Raw genomic sequence first — 20,969 nt, 5'->3', positions numbered from 1 at the left:
GGAGTGATTTTAATCCAGTATGAATCTGCAGTGTGTGTAGTTTTACAGTCTGACGGTAATAATTGTGGAGCGATTTTAATCCAGTATGAATCTGCAGTGTGTGTAGTTTTACAGTCTGACGGTAATAATTGTGGAGCGATTTTAATCCAGTATGAATCTGCAGTGTGTGTAGTTTTACAGTCTGACGGTAATAATTGTGGAGCGATTTTAATCCAGTATGAATCTGCAGTGTGTGTAGTTTTACAGTCTGACGGTAATAATTGTGGAGCGATTTTAATCCAGTATGAATCTGCAGTGTGTGTAGTTTTACAGTCTGACTGTAATAATTGTGGAGTGATTTTAATCCAGTATGAATCTGCAGTGTGTGTAGTTTTACAGTCTGATGGTAATAATTGTGGAGCGATTTTAATCCAGTATGAATCTGCAGTGTGTAGTTTTACAGTCTGACGATAATAATTGTGGAGTGATTTTAATCCAGTATGAATCTGCAGTGTGTAGTTTTACAGTCTGATGGTAATAATTGTGGAGTGATTTTAATCCAGTATGAATCTGCAGTGTGTGTAGTTTTACAGTCTGACAGTAATAATTGTGGAGTGATTTTAATCCAGTATGAATCTGCAGTGTGTAGTTTTACAGTCTGATGGTAATAATTGTGGAGTGATTTTAATCCAGTATGAATCTGCAGTGTGTGTAGTTTTACAGTCTGACGGTAATAACTGTGGAGTGATTTTAATCCAGTATGAATCTGCAGTGTGTGTAGTTTTACAGTCTGACGGTAATAATTGTGGAGCGATTTTAATCCAGTATGAATCTGCAGTGTGTAGTTTTACAGTCTGACTGTAATAATTGTGGAGTGATTTTAATCCAGTATGAATCTGCAGTGTGTAGTTTTACAGTCTGACAGTAATAATTGTGGAGAGATTTTAATCCAGTATGAATCTGCAGTGTGTAGTTTTACAGTCTGACGGTAATAATTGTGGAGTGATTTTAATCCAGTATGAATCTGCAGTGTGTGTAGTTTTACAGTCTGATGGTAATAATTGTGGAGAGATTTTAATCCAGTATGAATCTGCAGTGTGTAGTTTTACAGTCTGATGGTAATAATTGTGGAGTGATTTTAATCCAGTATGAATCTGCAGTGTGTGTAGTTTTACAGTCTGACGGTAATAATTGTGGAGTGATTTTAATCCAGTATGAATCTGCAGTGTGTGTAGTTTTACAGTCTGATGGTAATAATTGTGGAGTGATTTTAATCCAGTATGAATCTGCAGTGTGTGTAGTTTTACAGTCTGACGGTAATAAATGTGGAGTGATTTTAATCCAGTATTAATCTGCAGTGTGTGGAGTTTTACAGTCTGACGGTAATAATTGTGGAGCGATTTTAATCCAGTATGAATCTGCAGTGTGTAGTTTTACAGTCTGACGGTAATAATTGTGGAGTGATTTTAATCCAGTATGAATCTGCAGTGTGTGTAGTTTTACAGTCTGACGGTAATAATTGTGGAGTGATTTTAATTCAGTATGAATCTGCAGTGTGTGTAGTTTTACAGTCTGACGGTAATAATTGTGGAGTGATTTTAATCCAGTATGAATCTGCAGTGTGTGTAGTTTTACAGTCTGACGGTAATAATTGTGGAGCGATTTTAATCCAGTATGAATCTGCAGTGTGTGTAGTTTTACAGTCTGACGGTAATAATTGTGGAGCGATTTTAATCCAGTATGAATCTGCAGTGTGTGTAGTTTTACAGTCTGACGGTAATAATTGTGGAGCGATTTTAATCCAGTATGAATCTGCAGTGTGTGTAGTTTTACAGTCTGACGGTAATAATTGTGGAGCGATTTTAATCCAGTATGAATCTGCAGTGTGTGTAGTTTTACAGTCTGACTGTAATAATTGTGGAGTGATTTTAATCCAGTATGAATCTGCAGTGTGTGTAGTTTTACAGTCTGATGGTAATAATTGTGGAGCGATTTTAATCCAGTATGAATCTGCAGTGTGTAGTTTTACAGTCTGACGATAATAATTGTGGAGTGATTTTAATCCAGTATGAATCTGCAGTGTGTAGTTTTACAGTCTGATGGTAATAATTGTGGAGTGATTTTAATCCAGTATGAATCTGCAGTGTGTGTAGTTTTACAGTCTGACAGTAATAATTGTGGAGTGATTTTAATCCAGTATGAATCTGCAGTGTGTAGTTTTACAGTCTGATGGTAATAATTGTGGAGTGATTTTAATCCAGTATGAATCTGCAGTGTGTGTAGTTTTACAGTCTGACGGTAATAACTGTGGAGTGATTTTAATCCAGTATGAATCTGCAGTGTGTGTAGTTTTACAGTCTGACGGTAATAATTGTGGAGCGATTTTAATCCAGTATGAATCTGCAGTGTGTGTAGTTTTACAGTCTGACAGTAATAATTGTGGAGTGATTTTAATCCAGTATGAATCTGCAGTGTGTAGTTTTACAGTCTTACAGTAATAATTGTGGAGCGATTTTAATCCAGTATGAATCTGCAGTGTGTGTAGTTTTACAGTCTTACAGTAATAATTGTGGAGCGATTTTAATCCAGTATGAATCTGCAGTGTGTGTAGTTTTACAGTCTTACAGTAATAATTGTGGAGCGATTTTAATCCAGTATGAATCTGCAGTGTGTAGTTTTACAGTCTGACGGTAATAATTGTGGAGTGATTTTAATCCAGTATGAATCTGCAGTGTGTAGTTTTACAGTCTGACAGTAATAATTGTGGAGAGATTTTAATCCAGTATGAATCTGCAGTGTGTAGTTTTACAGTCTGACGGTAATAATTGTGGAGTGATTTTAATCCAGTATGAATCTGCAGTGTGTGTAGTTTTACAGTCTGACGGTAATAATTGTGGAGCGATTTTAATCCATTATGAATCTGCAGTGTGTGTAGTTTTACAGTCTGATGGTAATAATTGTGGAGAGATTTTAATCCAGTATGAATCTGCAGTGTGTAGTTTTACAGTCTGATGGTAATAATTGTGGAGTGATTTTAATCCAGTATGAATCTGCAGTGTGTGTAGTTTTACAGTCTGACGGTAATAATTGTGGAGTGATTTTAATCCAGTATGAATCTGCAGTGTGTGTAGTTTTACAGTCTGATGGTAATAATTGTGGAGTGATTTTAATCCAGTATGAATCTGCAGTGTGTGTAGTTTTACAGTCTGACGGTAATAAATGTGGAGTGATTTTAATCCAGTATTAATCTGCAGTGTGTGGAGTTTTACAGTCTGACGGTAATAATTGTGGAGCGATTTTAATCCAGTATGAATCTGCAGTGTGTAGTTTTACAGTCTGACGGTAATAATTGTGGAGTGATTTTAATCCAGCATGAATCTGCAGTGTGTGTAGTTTTACAGTCTGACGGTAATAATTGTGGAGCGATTTTAATCCAGTATGAATCTGCAGTGTGTGTAGTTTTACAGTCTGACGGTAATAATTGTGGAGCGATTTTAATCCAGTATGAATCTGCAGTGTGTGTAGTTTTACAGTCTGACGGTAATAATTGTGGAGCGATTTTAATCCAGTATGAATCTGCAGTGTGTGTAGTTTTACAGTCTGACGGTAATAATTGTGGAGCGATTTTAATCCAGTATGAATCTGCAGTGTGTGTAGTTTTACAGTCTGACGGTAATAATTGTGGAGCGATTTTAATCCAGTATGAATCTGCAGTGTGTGTAGTTTTACAGTCTGACGGTAATAATTGTGGAGCGATTTTAATCCAGTATGAATCTGCAGTGTGTGTAGTTTTACAGTCTGACGGTAATAATTGTGGAGCGATTTTAATCCAGTATGAATCTGCAGTGTGTGTAGTTTTACAGTCTGACGGTAATAATTGTGGAGTGATTTTAATCCAGTATGAATCTGCAGTGTGTGTAGTTTTACAGTCTGACGGTAATAATTGTGGAGCGATTTTAATCCAGTATGAATCTGCAGTGTGTGTAGTTTTACAGTCTGACGGTAATAATTGTGGAGCGATTTTAATCCAGTATGAATCTGCAGTGTGTGTAGTTTTACAGTCTGACGGTAATAATTGTGGAGCGATTTTAATCCAGTATGAATCTGCAGTGTGTGTAGTTTTACAGTCTGACGGTAATAATTGTGGAGCGATTTTAATCCAGTATGAATCTGCAGTGTGTGTAGTTTTACAGTCTGACGGTAATAATTGTGGAGCGATTTTAATCCAGTATGAATCTGCAGTGTGTGTAGTTTTACAGTCTGACTGTAATAATTGTGGAGTGATTTTAATCCAGTATGAATCTGCAGTGTGTGTAGTTTTACAGTCTGATGGTAATAATTGTGGAGCGATTTTAATCCAGTATGAATCTGCAGTGTGTAGTTTTACAGTCTGACGATAATAATTGTGGAGTGATTTTAATCCAGTATGAATCTGCAGTGTGTAGTTTTACAGTCTGATGGTAATAATTGTGGAGTGATTTTAATCCAGTATGAATCTGCAGTGTGTGTAGTTTTACAGTCTGACAGTAATAATTGTGGAGTGATTTTAATCCAGTATGAATCTGCAGTGTGTAGTTTTACAGTCTGATGGTAATAATTGTGGAGTGATTTTAATCCAGTATGAATCTGCAGTGTGTGTAGTTTTACAGTCTGACGGTAATAACTGTGGAGTGATTTTAATCCAGTATGAATCTGCAGTGTGTGTAGTTTTACAGTCTGACGGTAATAATTGTGGAGCGATTTTAATCCAGTATGAATCTGCAGTGTGTGTAGTTTTACAGTCTGACTGTAATAATTGTGGAGTGATTTTAATCCAGTATGAATCTGCAGTGTGTGTAGTTTTACAGTCTGATGGTAATAATTGTGGAGCGATTTTAATCCAGTATGAATCTGCAGTGTGTAGTTTTACAGTCTGACGATAATAATTGTGGAGTGATTTTAATCCAGTATGAATCTGCAGTGTGTAGTTTTACAGTCTGATGGTAATAATTGTGGAGTGATTTTAATCCAGTATGAATCTGCAGTGTGTGTAGTTTTACAGTCTGACAGTAATAATTGTGGAGTGATTTTAATCCAGTATGAATCTGCAGTGTGTAGTTTTACAGTCTGATGGTAATAATTGTGGAGTGATTTTAATCCAGTATGAATCTGCAGTGTGTGTAGTTTTACAGTCTGACGGTAATAACTGTGGAGTGATTTTAACCCAGTATGAATCTGCAGTGTGTGTAGTTTTACAGTCTGACGGTAATAATTGTGGAGCGATTTTAATCCAGTATGAATCTGCAGTGTGTGTAGTTTTACAGTCTGACGGTAATAATTGTGGAGTGATTTTAATCCAGTATGAATCTGCAGTGTGTAGTTTTACAGTCTGACGGTAATAATTGTGGAGCGATTTTAATCCAGTATGAATCTGCAGTGTGTGTAGTTTTACAGTCTTACAGTAATAATTGTGGAGTGATTTTAATCCAGTATGAATCTGCAGTGTGTGTAGTTTTACAGTCTGACGGTAATAATTGTGGAGTGATTTTAATCCAGTATGAATCTGCAGTGTGTAGTTTTACAGTCTGACGGTAATAATTGTGGAGAGATTTTAATCCAGTATGAATCTGCAGTGTGTAGTTTTACAGTCTGACGGTAATAATTGTGGAGTGATTTTAATCCAGTATGAATCTGCAGTGTGTGTAGTTTTACAGTCTGACGGTAATAATTGTGGAGCGATTTTAATCCATTATGAATCTGCAGTGTGTGTAGTTTTACAGTCTGATGGTAATAATTGTGGAGAGATTTTAATCCAGTATGAATCTGCAGTGTGTAGTTTTACAGTCTGATGGTAATAATTGTGGAGTGATTTTAATCCAGTATGAATCTGCAGTGTGTGTAGTTTTACAGTCTGACGGTAATAATTGTGGAGTGATTTTAATCCAGTATGAATCTGCAGTGTGTGTAGTTTTACAGTCTGATGGTAATAATTGTGGAGTGATTTTAATCCAGTATGAATCTGCAGTGTGTGTAGTTTTACAGTCTGACGGTAATAAATGTGGAGTGATTTTAATCCAGTATTAATCTGCAGTGTGTGGAGTTTTACAGTCTGACGGTAATAATTGTGGAGCGATTTTAATCCAGTATGAATCTGCAGTGTGTAGTTTTACAGTCTGACGGTAATAATTGTGGAGTGATTTTAATCCAGTATGAATCTGCAGTGTGTGTAGTTTTACAGTCTGACTGTAATAATTGTGGAGTGATTTTAATCCAGTATGAATCTGCAGTGTGTGTAGTTTTACAGTCTGACGGTAATAATTGTGGAGTGATTTTAATCCAGTATGAATCTGCAGTGTGTGTAGTTTTACAGTCTGACAGTAATAATTGTGGAGTGATTTTAATCCAGTATGAATCTGCAGTGTGTGTAGTTTTACAGTCTGACGGTAATAATTGTGGAGCGATTTTAATCCAGTATGAATCTGCAGTGTGTGTAGTTTTACAGTCTGACGGTAATAATTGTGGAGCGATTTTAATCCAGTATGAATCTGCAGTGTGTGTAGTTTTACAGTCTGACGGTAATAATTGTGGAGTGATTTTAATCCAGTATGAATCTGCAGTGTGTGTAGTTTTACAGTCTGACGGTAATAATTGTGGAGCGATTTTAATCCAGTATGAATCTGCAGTGTGTGTAGTTTTACAGTCTGACTGTAATAATTGTGGAGTGATTTTAATCCAGTATGAATCTGCAGTGTGTGTAGTTTTACAGTCTGATGGTAATAATTGTGGAGCGATTTTAATCCAGTATGAATCTGCAGTGTGTAGTTTTACAGTCTGACGATAATAATTGTGGAGTGATTTTAATCCAGTATGAATCTGCAGTGTGTAGTTTTACAGTCTGATGGTAATAATTGTGGAGTGATTTTAATCCAGTATGAATCTGCAGTGTGTGTAGTTTTACAGTCTGACAGTAATAATTGTGGAGTGATTTTAATCCAGTATGAATCTGCAGTGTGTAGTTTTACAGTCTGATGGTAATAATTGTGGAGTGATTTTAATCCAGTATGAATCTGCAGTGTGTGTAGTTTTACAGTCTGACGGTAATAACTGTGGAGTGATTTTAATCCAGTATGAATCTGCAGTGTGTGTAGTTTTACAGTCTGACGGTAATAATTGTGGAGCGATTTTAATCCAGTATGAATCTGCAGTGTGTGTAGTTTTACAGTCTGACAGTAATAATTGTGGAGTGATTTTAATCCAGTATGAATCTGCAGTGTGTAGTTTTACAGTCTTACAGTAATAATTGTGGAGCGATTTTAATCCAGTATGAATCTGCAGTGTGTGTAGTTTTACAGTCTTACAGTAATAATTGTGGAGCGATTTTAATCCAGTATGAATCTGCAGTGTGTGTAGTTTTACAGTCTTACAGTAATAATTGTGGAGCGATTTTAATCCAGTATGAATCTGCAGTGTGTAGTTTTACAGTCTGACGATAATAATTGTGGAGTGATTTTAATCCAGTATGAATCTGCAGTGTGTGTAGTTTTACAGTCTGACGGTAATAATTGTGGAGTGATTTTAATCCAGTATGAATCTGCAGTGTGTAGTTTTACAGTCTGACAGTAATAATTGTGGAGAGATTTTAATCCAGTATGAATCTGCAGTGTGTAGTTTTACAGTCTGACGGTAATAATTGTGGAGTGATTTTAATCCAGTATGAATCTGCAGTGTGTGTAGTTTTACAGTCTGACGGTAATAATTGTGGAGCGATTTTAATCCATTATGAATCTGCAGTGTGTGTAGTTTTACAGTCTGATGGTAATAATTGTGGAGAAATTTTAATCCAGTATGAATCTGCAGTGTGTAGTTTTACAGTCTGATGGTAATAATTGTGGAGTGATTTTAATCCAGTATGAATCTGCAGTGTGTGTAGTTTTACAGTCTGACGGTAATAATTGTGGAGTGATTTTAATCCAGTATGAATCTGCAGTGTGTGTAGTTTTACAGTCTGATGGTAATAATTGTGGAGTGATTTTAATCCAGTATGAATCTGCAGTGTGTGTAGTTTTACAGTCTGACGGTAATAAATGTGGAGTGATTTTAATCCAGTATTAATCTGCAGTGTGTGGAGTTTTACAGTCTGACGGTAATAATTGTGGAGTGATTTTAATCCAGTATGAATCTGCAGTGTGTGTAGTTTTACAGTCTGACTGTAATAATTGTGGAGTGATTTTAATCCAGTATGAATCTGCAGTGTGTGTAGTTTTACAGTCTGACGGTAATAATTGTGGAGTGATTTTAATCCAGTATGAATCTGCAGTGTGTGTAGTTTTACAGTCTGACGGTAATAATTGTGGAGCGATTTTAATCCAGTATGAATCTGCAGTGTGTGTAGTTTTACAGTCTGACGGTAATAATTGTGGAGCAATTTTAATCCAGTATGAATCTGCAGTGTGTGTAGTTTTACAGTCTGACGGTAATAATTGTGGAGCGATTTTAATCCAGTATGAATCTGCAGTGTGTGTAGTTTTACAGTCTGACGGTAATAATTGTGGAGCGATTTTAATCCAGTATGAATCTGCAGTGTGTGTAGTTTTACAGTCTGACGGTAATAATTGTGGAGCGATTTTAATCCAGTATGAATCTGCAGTGTGTGTAGTTTTACAGTCTGACGGTAATAATTGTGGAGCGATTTTAATCCAGTATGAATCTGCAGTGTGTGTAGTTTTACAGTCTGACAGTAATAATTGTGGAGTGATTTTAATCCAGTATGAATCTGCAGTGTGTAGTTTTACAGTCTGACGGTAATAATTGTGGAGTGATTTTAATCCAGTATGAATCTGCAGTGTGTGTAGTTTTACAGTCTTACAGTAATAATTGTGGAGCGATTTTAATCCAGTATGAATCTGCAGTGTGTGTAGTTTTACAGTCTTACAGTAATAATTGTGGAGCGATTTTAATCCAGTATGAATCTGCAGTGTGTGTAGTTTTACAGTCTTACAGTAATAATTGTGGAGCGATTTTAATCCAGTATGAATCTGCAGTGTGTAGTTTTACAGTCTGACGATAATAATTGTGGAGTGATTTTAATCCAGTATGAATCTGCAATGTGTAGTTTTACAGTCTGACGGTAATAATTGTGGAGTGATTTTAATCCAGTATGAATCTGCAGTGTGTGTAGTTTTACAGTCTGACAGTAATAATTGTGGAGTGATTTTAATCCAGTATGAATCTGCAGTGTGTAGTTTTACAGTCTGATGGTAATAATTGTGGAGTGATTTTAATCCAGTATGAATCTGCAGTGTGTGTAGTTTTACAGTCTGACAGTAATAATTGTGGAGTGATTTTAATCCAGTATGAATCTGCAGTGTGTAGTTTTACAGTCTGATGGTAATAATTGTGGAGCGATTTTAATCCAGTATGAATCTGCAGTGTGTGTAGTTTTACAGTCTGATGGTAATAATTGTGGAGTGATTTTAATCCAGTATGAATCTGCAGTGTGTGTAGTTTTACAGTCTGACTGTAATAATTGTGGAGTGATTTTAATCCAGTATGAATCTGCAGTGTGTGTAGTTTTACAGTCTGACGGTAATAATTGTGGAGTGATTTTAATCCAGTATGAATCTACAGTGTGTGTAGTTTTACAGTCTGACGGTAATAATTGTGGAGTGATTTTAATCCAGTATGAATCTGCAGTGTGTAGTTTTACAGTCTGACGGTAATAATTGTGGAGTGATTTTAATCCAGTATGAATCTGCAGTGTGTGTAGTTTTACAGTCTTACAGTAATAATTGTGGAGCGATTTTAATCCAGTATGAATCTGCAGTGTGTGTAGTTTTACAGTCTGACGGTAATAATTGTGGAGCGATTTTAATCCAGTATGAATCTGCAGTGTGTGTAGTTTTACAGTCTGACGGTAATAATTGTGGAGCGATTTTAATCCAGTATGAATCTGCAGTGTGTGTAGTTTTACAGTCTGACGGTAATAATTGTGGAGCGATTTTAATCCAGTATGAATCTGCAGTGTGTGTAGTTTTACAGTCTGACGGTAATAATTGTGGAGTTATTATTTTATTTTTATAAAATCAGCACTTGCTTCCACTGGATTAGCCTATAGAATATACTGTGTGTGTATTCAGAGAGAGCAAAAGATCGTCAGGACCTTTGAGGATGACCCCAACTAGATTTGCTCATTAGTGCCCTGATAAAAGTTGTAATTCAAATAAAAATGTTGCTTAAAACCGACTCTCTTTTTGATCCTTTCCTCCTTTTTTCATCCTCATCTCTCTCCCTTCCTCCTCAACCCTTCCTGCTCAGTCTCTTATTTTCTTTTCTCTCTTTCAGTCTCATACTCTCTGCTCACTCTCTCTCTCTCTCTCTCTCTCTCTCTCTCTCTCTCTCTCTCTCTCTCTCTCTCTCTCTCTCTCTTTCACACAGCGAGTCTGGCCGTTGATTGACCCCGTGCAGGGCTTGTTAATTCAGATTTACAGTGTGTGTGCTGAGGGGAGAGATAGAGAGAGGGGCGAGAGATATAGAGGGAGTGGGAGGCTCATGAGTTGGTTCCGCATTTGGAAGGAAGCCACGCTGATATAATTAGCCGCCACTAATCTATCACTGATGCAGCATGCAGTGACGGCTGCTCTGGGGGCAGTGAAGATGGGTTTGGATCTGGGAAGAAAGAAGAATCTGTTTCTGCCTCTTCAAAAAAAGGAAAGCACGTGTGTGAAAGTGTTTTGGCTGGAGTGATTCCACTCTGAGAATCTGTTTTGAGGATTTTTAAGCTGCACACAGCTTAAAAAAGGGCTGCTTATTTATTTCATTTATTATTTATTTTGTCATAACATGCATTAACTATTGTTCTTGCTCTACAGGGCTTGTACATATTTCTGGTGTATGCTGTTTACAACAGTGAGGTACGCAATAACAGCAACTACTGCTAATGGTAATACAATGACTTATTGTGTTCCAGTGGTGTATACACTACACTGTGTGCATAATTATTAGGCAAGTCTTATTTTTGAGGATTATTTTTATTAATGACCAACTACAGCGCTCTCAGTTAATCCAAAATGTTAATAAACCTCAAACATGAATGTTCAAGAAAAATAAAGTGAAGTTTTGTTTTTCTTAGGAGAATATCTATATGTGCACATTTATTGGGAAACTATAATGGTGCAGAATGATGACTCAGCTAAATGAAAAACACATTTTCCCATCTCACTTTATTTTCATCTGTTCGAGTGAGAATTATAAACAAACAACTCAAAGATTTCCAATGAACATTTATGAGAAATAAAAAAAAATCAGTGACCAATACAGCCACCCTTCTTTTCAATAACAGTGATAAGCCTTCCATTCATGGAGTCGGTCAGTTTCTTGATCTGTTGACAATCAACTTTTTGTGCAGCAGCAGCCACAGCCTCCCAGACTCTGTTCAGAGAGCTGTACTGTTTTCCTTCACTGGAAATCTCCTGTTTAAGAATTGCCCACAAGTTCTCAGTTGGGTTCAGGTCAGGTGAGGAAGGGGGCCACGTCATAAGTTCTTCATCTGTAATGCCTTTACTGGCGAGCCATGCAGAGGAGTACTTGGAGGAGCATTGTCCTGCATAAAAATCATCGTCTTTTTGAAAGATGCAGATTCTTCCTGTACCACTGCTTAAAGAAAGTGTCTTCTAAAAACTGGCAGTAGGCTTGGGAGTTGATTTTGAGCCTATCTTCAACCTGAAAAGGTCCAACCAGTTAATCTTTAATAATACCAGCCCATACCAGTACCCCACCTCCACCTTGTTGGCGTCTGACTCGAAGTGGAGCTCTGTCCCGTTACTGATCCAGCCACGGGCCCATCCATCTGGTCCGTCAAGAGTCACTCTCATTTAATCAGTCCATAAAACCTTTGAAAAATCTGTCTTCAGATTCTTCTTGGACCAGTCTAGACACTTCAGCTTATGTGTCTTGTTCAGTGGTGGTCGGGTTTCAGCCTTCCATACCTTGGCCATGTCTCTGAGCGCTGAACATCTTGTACTTCTTGATACTCCAGCTAGGTTGCAGTTCTGGAATATGACAGAACTGGAAGATAATGGGTTCCTGGTAGCTTCACGCTTGATTCGTCTCAAATCCTTGGCAGTTAATTTGCGTCTTTTTTTCTCAGCACGTTGCGACCCTGTTGACTATTTGCAACAAAACGTTTGATGGTTCTGTGATCGCGCCCCAATATCTTAGCAATTTCAAGAGTTCTGCATCCCTCTGAAAGACTTAACTTTTCAGAGTCAGTTCAATCTCTTTTTTGGCCCATTTTGCCTAAAGAAAAAAGCTGCCTAATAATTATGCACACCGTGATATAGGGTGTTGACCTCCTTAGGCCACACCCTCCCTCATTACACAGATACACATCACCTGCTATGTTTAAATCCATTAAGCATTCAAGTTTATCCAGCTTGGAGTTAGAAAATATGCCTAAAAATGATAATATGGTCAAAATACTCACTTGCCTAATAATTGTGCACACAGTGTACATTCAGAACATGCTGAGTCAGGACTAAAAGCACTTTTGGCCAACAGGTGCAGAACGCCATAAAGAGGATTCAGGAGAAGAGGAAAGCACTGTCTTTTACTGTGAGGAGAAAAAATGCACACACATACATACATTAGAGGTCTGCACAGGTATGAAACTGAAGCCCAAACCTAACCTGTACCCACTACTTTAAGGGTACAGCAGAACAGTACAGCATGGTACAGTTACAAATCCAAACCCAGTACTGTACACTATAAGGTTGGCAGAGTTCTCTTCATTTTGTGGGGTCACATGATTTCTCACTTGAATCTAGCCTTAACAGCAAACACAAACAACAGCAGTAACAATGGAGGAGCTTCAAGTTCTGACTTACCTTTTACTCTGAAAGAATCTTGTCTAAGAATCAAAATTCAGGGGTCCATGAAATAAACTTATTATGGCATTATGTGTTCTGTTAGGAAGAAATAGACATTCATGTAACTAGGTAGAGATGCAGCAGTGCTTTACCTGATAGTAGTGCTGTAGCCAGTTGGTTCACCCAGTTGGTTCTTCATAGCCTAGCACCTGAAACTGTGCCCAACATTTCACAGTATGGCTGAAAAGTCTGAAAATTCGCCCAGTTTCCCAGGTGGAAAGAGTGAATTGCTCATAATTTTGCAAATGTGTAAGATCTCAGTCAGTGTGTTGGAGGCCCCATTACCAAACTATTAAAAAGTATTTCCAAAAGGCACATTGTTAAACCAAATGTTTTGTAGCCATTGAAGCTAGCATAAGCACTGCTATGGTGGGTGAGTTAGCAGCCAGTCAGCACTGGAGTAGCCAGTCAACATGGGACCCTCTGAATCTCAAGGGTATTTCGCATGCTGACTTGTTGGGTTTTATGTGAGTCACAGATTTTGGCTAGGTACGATTTTTTAATGGTGGCCATCTGACTGCAGTGACATTGCATGATGACTCTGTGATCAGTCAGTGGTGTGCACCTTTACTAGCTCCATCTCTACAATCCGGCTCAGTTCACTTGGTAGCACCATAAGAACGGTAACCAAATTCAAAACGGCTCACTTGTCAAAACTCATTATAGTGGATTTGTAACCACATCGTACTTCACTGCCCTGTGAAAAACGGCTTTAGACTCGACCCACCAGGCCCAAATTGTGCTGCCAAATTGAGGTATACTATCTCAAAATACTATCACTATCAATGCTGTTGCACTGTACATGACCAGTGTGCTTTCGTTCTTTTGTCCAGCTCATAATGTTTACATTTTTAACAGCTCCATTTCCTTTAAATGAATTTACTACGTCACTCATTACAAAACTCATTATTGAAGACTGATGTTGTACATGAAAAATCCACCTGAACCTGACCTGAAACCAAACAGCAGTCAGGCCCCAACAGAATTGGGTCAGGCTAGGCTTGGGTTGGTATAATGGCCCAAAGCTAGGTTAGCTGATCAATCTACAGATCCAAACACTGCTGAGTAGATCTAAATTCGCCTTCAGCCCCAGTTACTTGTCTTCACTCCCTCAGATTCGCAATATTGTCATCTGTTGTAGTTTTAGCCATAATTGAACATGTTCTGTGGTTAGCTGAGCCATCATCATGCTAGCTAAGCTAATGCTAACCAGCTGCTCTCTCTTAGTAACTACCAATGTTTAACGTTTAGCAATTTAAGGATAGTTTGACATTTGTTGAAGGAGATCTTGAAAATTCTGCTCAGTGTTCACTTATTTGGTGACCATGTATGCGACTTTTTATTTGTTTCAATTTAAAAATAACGCAAGACAAAGTTTGTCATAAACACTTTTACTTGTTAAACCCCCTCACATCCCCCATTAATACTGTATACCAGGGTGATGTTTAGAGAGAGCTGGAAATATTTTAAAAAGGGGGTTGCCATTACAACACTAAATAGGAGGTGCTGGTTTTCCTTCCTTTCTTCTATTGTCTTGGTCTGATCTTGCAGAATTGCTCTCAGCCAATCAGCTTTCTGCCATCACAGAAGACCCCCGGTGCATCGTGGGCAGACAGCTTGCCAACTCCTTCGAGCCCAGAGAGCAGTGGCTCCAGCCACATCACGAACTCCATGTCCAGCTCGCTCATCTTTAAGAACGGTGTGCTTTCTAATTTAACCTACTAGCTGTCCTGATCTCATAACTGTCAATAAGAGCATAAAGACGTGTTTCAGATAGTGCTGTCACAGTTAATGTGCTAAGAACATGTTAGCGCATTAATTATTAATGCCACTTATTTAGCCCTGTTTAGGTTTGTTCTCTGTAGAGAGGGTATAATTTACTTTCACCTAGAAAATCAACAAGATCTGTCATTTTTTGGTTTCCCAAAAACTACATCAGTTCAAATACTATTCAAAATCTCTGGTACTGGAAATACCCACATTTGTGTGGTTATCTATGTAATTCTCTGTGCAGTGAAACTATTTCTGTCATACTGATGCAGTGATTATAGCTGTACTGGATGATTCCCAGGAACCACAGGGACCCCCCCCAGACAGTCCATATCTCTATTCTTTGTGAATTAAGGTTGAGCAAAACTGTGGACCATGAGATGTGCGTGAAGAACCTTTTTTAAAGACCCTCCACATAATGGGTTATGGTTAGGGTTAGTTTTTTGTTTGAGAAAAAATTTGTTAAAGAAAATTTGATTTCTTTAGGTCACAGGTCACTTTTCCACTTAACCTCAGTCCATCTTAAATAAGCTCAGGCCCAGAGAAGGTGGCAGTGTTTCTGGATCCTGTTTATATATGATAACTTCCTTGTATGGTGAGGTTTTAAATTGCATTTGTGGATGCAGTGATTTCATAGACAGTGGTCCAAACGTTGTTCTTGAATTGTGGCACTATTTGCCTGCACACTCTTTCGCAGAGTGGTGAACCTCTGCTCATCTTTACTTCTGAAAGACTCAGCCTCTCTGAGATGCCCTTTTAATACCCAGTGATGTTACTGACCTATTGCCAATTAACCTAATTAGTTATGAGGTGTTCCAGCAGATGTTTTTATTTAGCATTACACCACTTTACCCATCTTTTGTTGTCTCTGTCCCAACTTTTTAAAATTGTGTTGCTGGCATTAAATACAAAATGGGCATATATTTAAAAAAGAAAGCAATCAAATTTCTCTAGTTTAATAACTGATATTGATCGTACTATTTTTAATTAAAGATAGGGTTTTAATGATTTGCACATCAATGCATTCTGCTTTTATTTACATTTCGCAGTGTCCCAGCTATTTTGGAAATGGGTTCGTAAAAGGCTCCAGAATGAGAAATGCAGCAGTTGAAAAGTCTCCCTCCTTTGCTCATATTCCCTCTGTTTCTCTCTCTCCTTTGCCTCACCTTTATCTCTCCTTAGAAAGTTTTGGAACCGACAGCTTTGTAAACTTCTCATTAAAACCAGCTGCAGGAAACCAGGTAAACTTGAAGTTTGACTGTTATACTATTTGCATGCATAAACCCATAGCTTTCCTTTATATTCATGCTTATGGTCTTCATCTTCTCCTTCTTCTTGTCCTCCTCCTCCTCAGGTGGTTCAACTAATGGCCTTCAAACCGTCAGGTAAGCTCTGCCCAGCTTGTGTGATTTCAGGTCTCAGTAATGCAAGAGCTGGTTTGCACTCTGAGGCATATTATGTAGCAACGTTATGTTGAGGCATCAACCCTAGATGGCGCTGCTATTTCTCACACTAAAAGAGGTCTTTGACTGGTCTCTTGGAAGTAATATATGGATGTATGTATTCAGAGATGTGAGTCTGCAAGTACACCCATAAGAAAGTGCCCAGACTGTAGAACCACTGTTGGTTTCTTGAAGAACCTTCTAATGGATTGTTTATTAGTTAACCATGTCTGTAAATGAGGAGTGTGAAGAGAACATTTTACATAATGAAAAGGTTCTACAGTCATTTTTGGCATTGCACTCCACCACATTGGATCTGAAATAAAACAGTAAGAGTTAGATTGAGGTGCAGAATTTCAGCGTTAATGGAATATAATGCAATAGGATTAATTTTGTATGTACACCTCGGGTGAACGAATCATACAGGAAGCACAGCATTGTTCCTCGTTTCAGGGGACAGTTGTTTTTTTCAGCCTGCTTGTATCGCTGCACCATTCATTAGAGCTCACAAAAGGTTGTGCTATTCACAGGAAGTGTCAGCAAAGCAGGCTAAAAAATCTGAATTAATCTATATAAACCAAATAAAGCAAGAAACAAAACATTGAGTCTAAATTGTAAAGCACAGGGAATACCATCTCTTACAGCTTATGCTAAATTTTACAGCTATTTATGGTCATCTACATATGGAAGGGCAGTAATTCTTAAATGTTTTGCCCATTATAAATTGAAATACCTTAATACCCTTTGTAATATTAGTACTGTTTACTGCTTCCAATGCATTGCTAAATTCCCTTCGGGATCAAAAAAGTATCTATCTATCTATCTATCTATCTATCTATCTATCTATCTATCTATCTATCTATCGTGCCTATTGTATATGTATATGACTGAATGAAAGAAATAAATGAAATATTACGTTTTATACTATTTAGATATTGTTATTGTCATACAGATGCGAATGTTAGTGTTTAGCGATAAATATATAATATTTAAATATGTTTGTATTACGACTCGAACCCAAAAAAGCAGAAATCTTGATTGAAATCTACAAATCATTGTCATTGTCATGGTCATTGATGCGAGTTTAATCATTACAGTGCTGTCCAGTAGTCAGAGACCACCTGTTGTGTGCTGCTGTGGAAGGAGGCACCCTGCTTTTCCACATCTGTAGACTTTATTAAAGGCTGTCTCTTGCTCCAGCTTTGCCTCACACAAGAGACGTTTTAGTCACACGTTTTACTCAGATCTGAGCCTCCCAGGTTCACCCTGTGCCAAAACACACAGCCATTGGGCTGGACCCACCTTACCGTAAGAGTCTCTGTAAAAGAAACCCAGCAAATAAATGCTGTAGAACAGTTGATCCAACATTAACAGGAAAAACATTTCCCAAATAAGCCATATATAATATTTATACACACACACACACTCACACACACACACACACACATATATTTGTATATTTATAATATTTTGGGATTATTGTACGTTCATCGTATAGGTCATTTAGTGGGTCAAATTATCTCACTATACTTGCAGATCATTTGGCTTGTATATTTCTTACAACAAGCCAATATAGGGCGATCATTTGACTTGTAAATGTAGAAATATGTTAAATAATCATATAATAAAGTTACAGCATACTCGAAATATGAATAGAAATGAACATAATTTCACTTGAAAAAAAAACTTTTTGCAGTATAGAAATGAACTAAATGAACTGTACTGTAAATGAAGCGCTGTAAGTGTGTGATGATTTAGGAATGCTGCTTACGTGATGCTGATTGTAGAATATAAGCTTCGATTACCTGTTAGCTACACTGGCCATTGAGCTCCAGAGCAACACTTAAGGCTTTGAAAGTGAAGTGAAAACTGTGTAGATTTGATTTTGCTGAACTGGGTCTTACGTTGCTAAACGAACAGCACTTTCTCTGTTTCTGTTCCAGCCTGTTAAAGAGAGGACACTGATGTGCTCATGCTCTACTCTGGGATGATCAGACGACTTATAAACACACCCACACACACTCACCAGAGCAGCTGGAGAAGAGAGCGACTCCTCCACACCTTCACATTCCCAGGGTTACAGCGAGACTATGCTGGGTGTGAGAGAGAGACAGACAGAGAGAGAGAGAGAGGGAGAGAGAGAGAGCGCGTCTGGGTGATAACGTGAGAAGAGCAAGTGAACAGTGAGCAGGACGCTGGGCAGCGGCCTTTTTGGCATTACACCAGTCTGTGCTTTTCCTTTTCACTCTTAATGCTCGCAGAAGTGAAACTCACACTGCGAAATGTACAGCTACCATTCAAAGGCTTGGAATCACTGTTTTTATGCCTTTAAAACCAGTTTTGGCTGTAGACGTCTGCTTTAAAAGATTTTACTATGATGCCAGCACTCTACAGCACCATAGATTTCAAATTAATAATCGAAAATTCAGAAATATTTATGTGTCCAGCTGTAGATGATTGTAAAATGACTGAGATCATCAAAGGCACATAGCTTGAGAAAAAGGTACTATAATACACACTAAAAATGTGTTATTTTTTATTTTAAACTATCTTTAAGTATTGTTATTAAATAAACATGAAATACTGAATACAACACCTGAAATGACAGTAGGGGAGAGCGGGGCACAACCTAACACATTTTGGTTTATGATGAATAACTAAAAATATTTAAGCTAGAGTAATCATATGTTTATTCAAGCAACATATCACTGGTGTCTGAAGAAAACCTCGTATCTCCAAAATGGTAACTTTACAGGAGAAGGACAAAACATACTTCACTTTTAATGGAACTCAGTGGAACCAGACTTTTTTCTAAGTCGTTTTGGGTCATTACATTTGTCCCACTCACCATGACATTGACACACGATGTAAAGAGCAGCATGAATTTTCAGATTATTTCAAAGACTAAATGAAAAAGAGAAAAAACTAGAGATACCAGGTTTTCTTCTGACAGCAGCTAAATATACATCTCTGCTACCAACAAACACTTGAAAGTCATTTCTTCCCAAAAATGATGGGCGGTATAATGTTACAGTTCAGCCCATGGACGGGTTAACTGTAAAAGACAGAGGGTCAGTTTAACACCTGCTAGAATCAGTGAATCAGTGCAAGCAAAGTTAGTTCAATGTAATTCTGTGTTTTAATATATATATATATGTTTCAAATATATTTTCCAATCGTACCACATTAGGTAAATAACTGAATAACTGCAGGTTTACCGGCTGTTCATGTTAATTTTGTTAATATACTTATTTAAAACCATTAAAACACAAACATCTGAAAGATACTAATAAAGTCATAGAAAATCCCTGTTTTCAGATGTTTTTTCTCTTTCATCTTAAAATCTGTCTGGACATATGAAACAAAAAGATAAAATTGACTTTATTTGTCTTTATTTAATAAAGATGGTTATGTAACAGCTATCCCTGTAGTTCCAGAGGCTGTACTTAAGCCTAAGTGTTGCGAGCTGTGAGGAAATGTGGTGATGTGGCCTGAAGCACATGCTGCTTGACCTTCTTTAACAACGGAAATAGTCTGTTAATTTGTGCCCTGTGTTAGGTTGTTTCCTGCGTTCCCTACTGTGTAAAAGTCAGAAACCACCCTTCGTTTCTTTCTTTTCCAGTCAGAACAGCCAGTAAGTTAAGAATGTGTAGCTGTCAAGAAGTTTTTACTGAGAAAAGAAAATAGACAATAAAATGTGCAAATATTTCAAAGACGCTGCTGCTGTTCTCAGAACAATGGGCTGACCACTCCAGAGTCCAGACCTCAGCATCACTGAATGTGTTTGGGATTTGTGTGGATCATTAAAGGTAGAAAATGCAAACCAACTTCTAAGACTGAACTTTGGAGATGTGGAAAAATATCCCTGCAGATTCCTTTGAGAAACTGAAAGCAAGTCTACTGAAAAGAATGGAGGTGGTAAAGGTGAGGAGTGGACACACTAAATACTGAATGCTTCTGATGCTGACAAATGAATAACTCTTGGTACTTGGCGGCTGTTTTGACTGTGAAATAAATGAAGGGTGGTCTCCGACTTTTGCACAGTACTGCACCTTTCAGTGTGCACTGCATACGCTGTACTTGAACAATGAATACGAAAGTGATTCCAAACATTTGACCGGTAGCCTAGTGGCCGACCTCATCACATTGTGCACGTCGCATGTTACGTTTTGACCAGGCAGTCTGTGGCTGTCGGTGAATAGGCTTAACAGATGTTAATGTAGATAGTGCATTACTGACGGTTCAGAACGGTAGGAAACCTCTCAGTGTCACCTATCAACACGTCTATTCTTTGCTTCTTTGCTTATAGTCTATGCAGAGGGCAGAACGGCTTGCTCCAGTATTGCTTGGCCTAAATAAAGGCCCAAGATTGAAATATGAGCAAGAACAGACACTGGTCGGATTAGCCAGGTGTTAAACGTGGTCAGTCATTTGTACTCCTTTCCCCAAAGCAAAAATGTTTTAGCATTTTTGGATGAGGAATCGATGAAGACATGCTTTATTTACAGCTGTGTGCAAAAGTTTGAAACTAAATAAAAATAAGATGTCCTCTACAGGCATTCACCTTATATGGGTCAGTTTCTGCTTATTTTAGTTCAGAATTTCTATTTATTCATTGTAAACATAAAATATAAAATGTGACAGGGCAAATCTTATGTTTTCAGCAAATAAGCAGTACCTGTGCATCAACTGTGCGTGTGTAGAGGATGTGTTAACTATTTTCACTTCAAAAATCGTGTTTGACCAAGGGTGCCCAAACTTTTGCACACCGCTATACCTTCTATAACCAATGCATATAAAATGAATTTCTTTACCGTGTCAAAAAGGATCATCAGTCACTTTGACAGTAAAGGTAATGATGGTAAATAAAGCTGAG

At 37.7% G+C, this 20,969-nt stretch overlaps 1 protein-coding gene across 3 annotated transcripts in view; it reads left to right on the top strand.

Annotated features, from left to right (window-relative positions):
• The window catches only part of adgrd2 (adhesion G protein-coupled receptor D2), a 56,141-nt gene extending 35,172 nt beyond the window's left edge, over window positions 1–20,969 (top strand). For 2 of the 3 annotated variants that reach the window (XM_037536097.1, XM_017687209.2), the window contains exons 22-27: window positions 10,827–10,868; window positions 12,514–12,567; window positions 14,433–14,580; window positions 15,834–15,892; window positions 16,006–16,036; window positions 18,037–20,969. In XM_037536097.1, the coding sequence (XP_037391994.1) occupies window positions 10,827–10,868; window positions 12,514–12,567; window positions 14,433–14,580; window positions 15,834–15,892; window positions 16,006–16,036; window positions 18,037–18,044 (342 nt within the window). In that variant the 3' untranslated portion in view covers window positions 18,045–20,969. The remainder of the gene's footprint in view (window positions 1–10,826; window positions 10,869–12,513; window positions 12,568–14,432; window positions 14,581–15,833; window positions 15,893–16,005; window positions 16,037–18,036) is intronic. The other variant, XM_017687208.2, reaches the window with a different exon arrangement.

This window comes from Pygocentrus nattereri, chromosome 29 (genome assembly GCF_015220715.1).
Source record: "Pygocentrus nattereri isolate fPygNat1 chromosome 29, fPygNat1.pri, whole genome shotgun sequence".
Lineage (NCBI taxonomy): Eukaryota > Metazoa > Chordata > Actinopteri > Characiformes > Serrasalmidae > Pygocentrus > Pygocentrus nattereri.
Note: the sequence above shows the minus strand (reverse complement) of the source record. Positions and strands in the feature narration are given on the sequence as shown.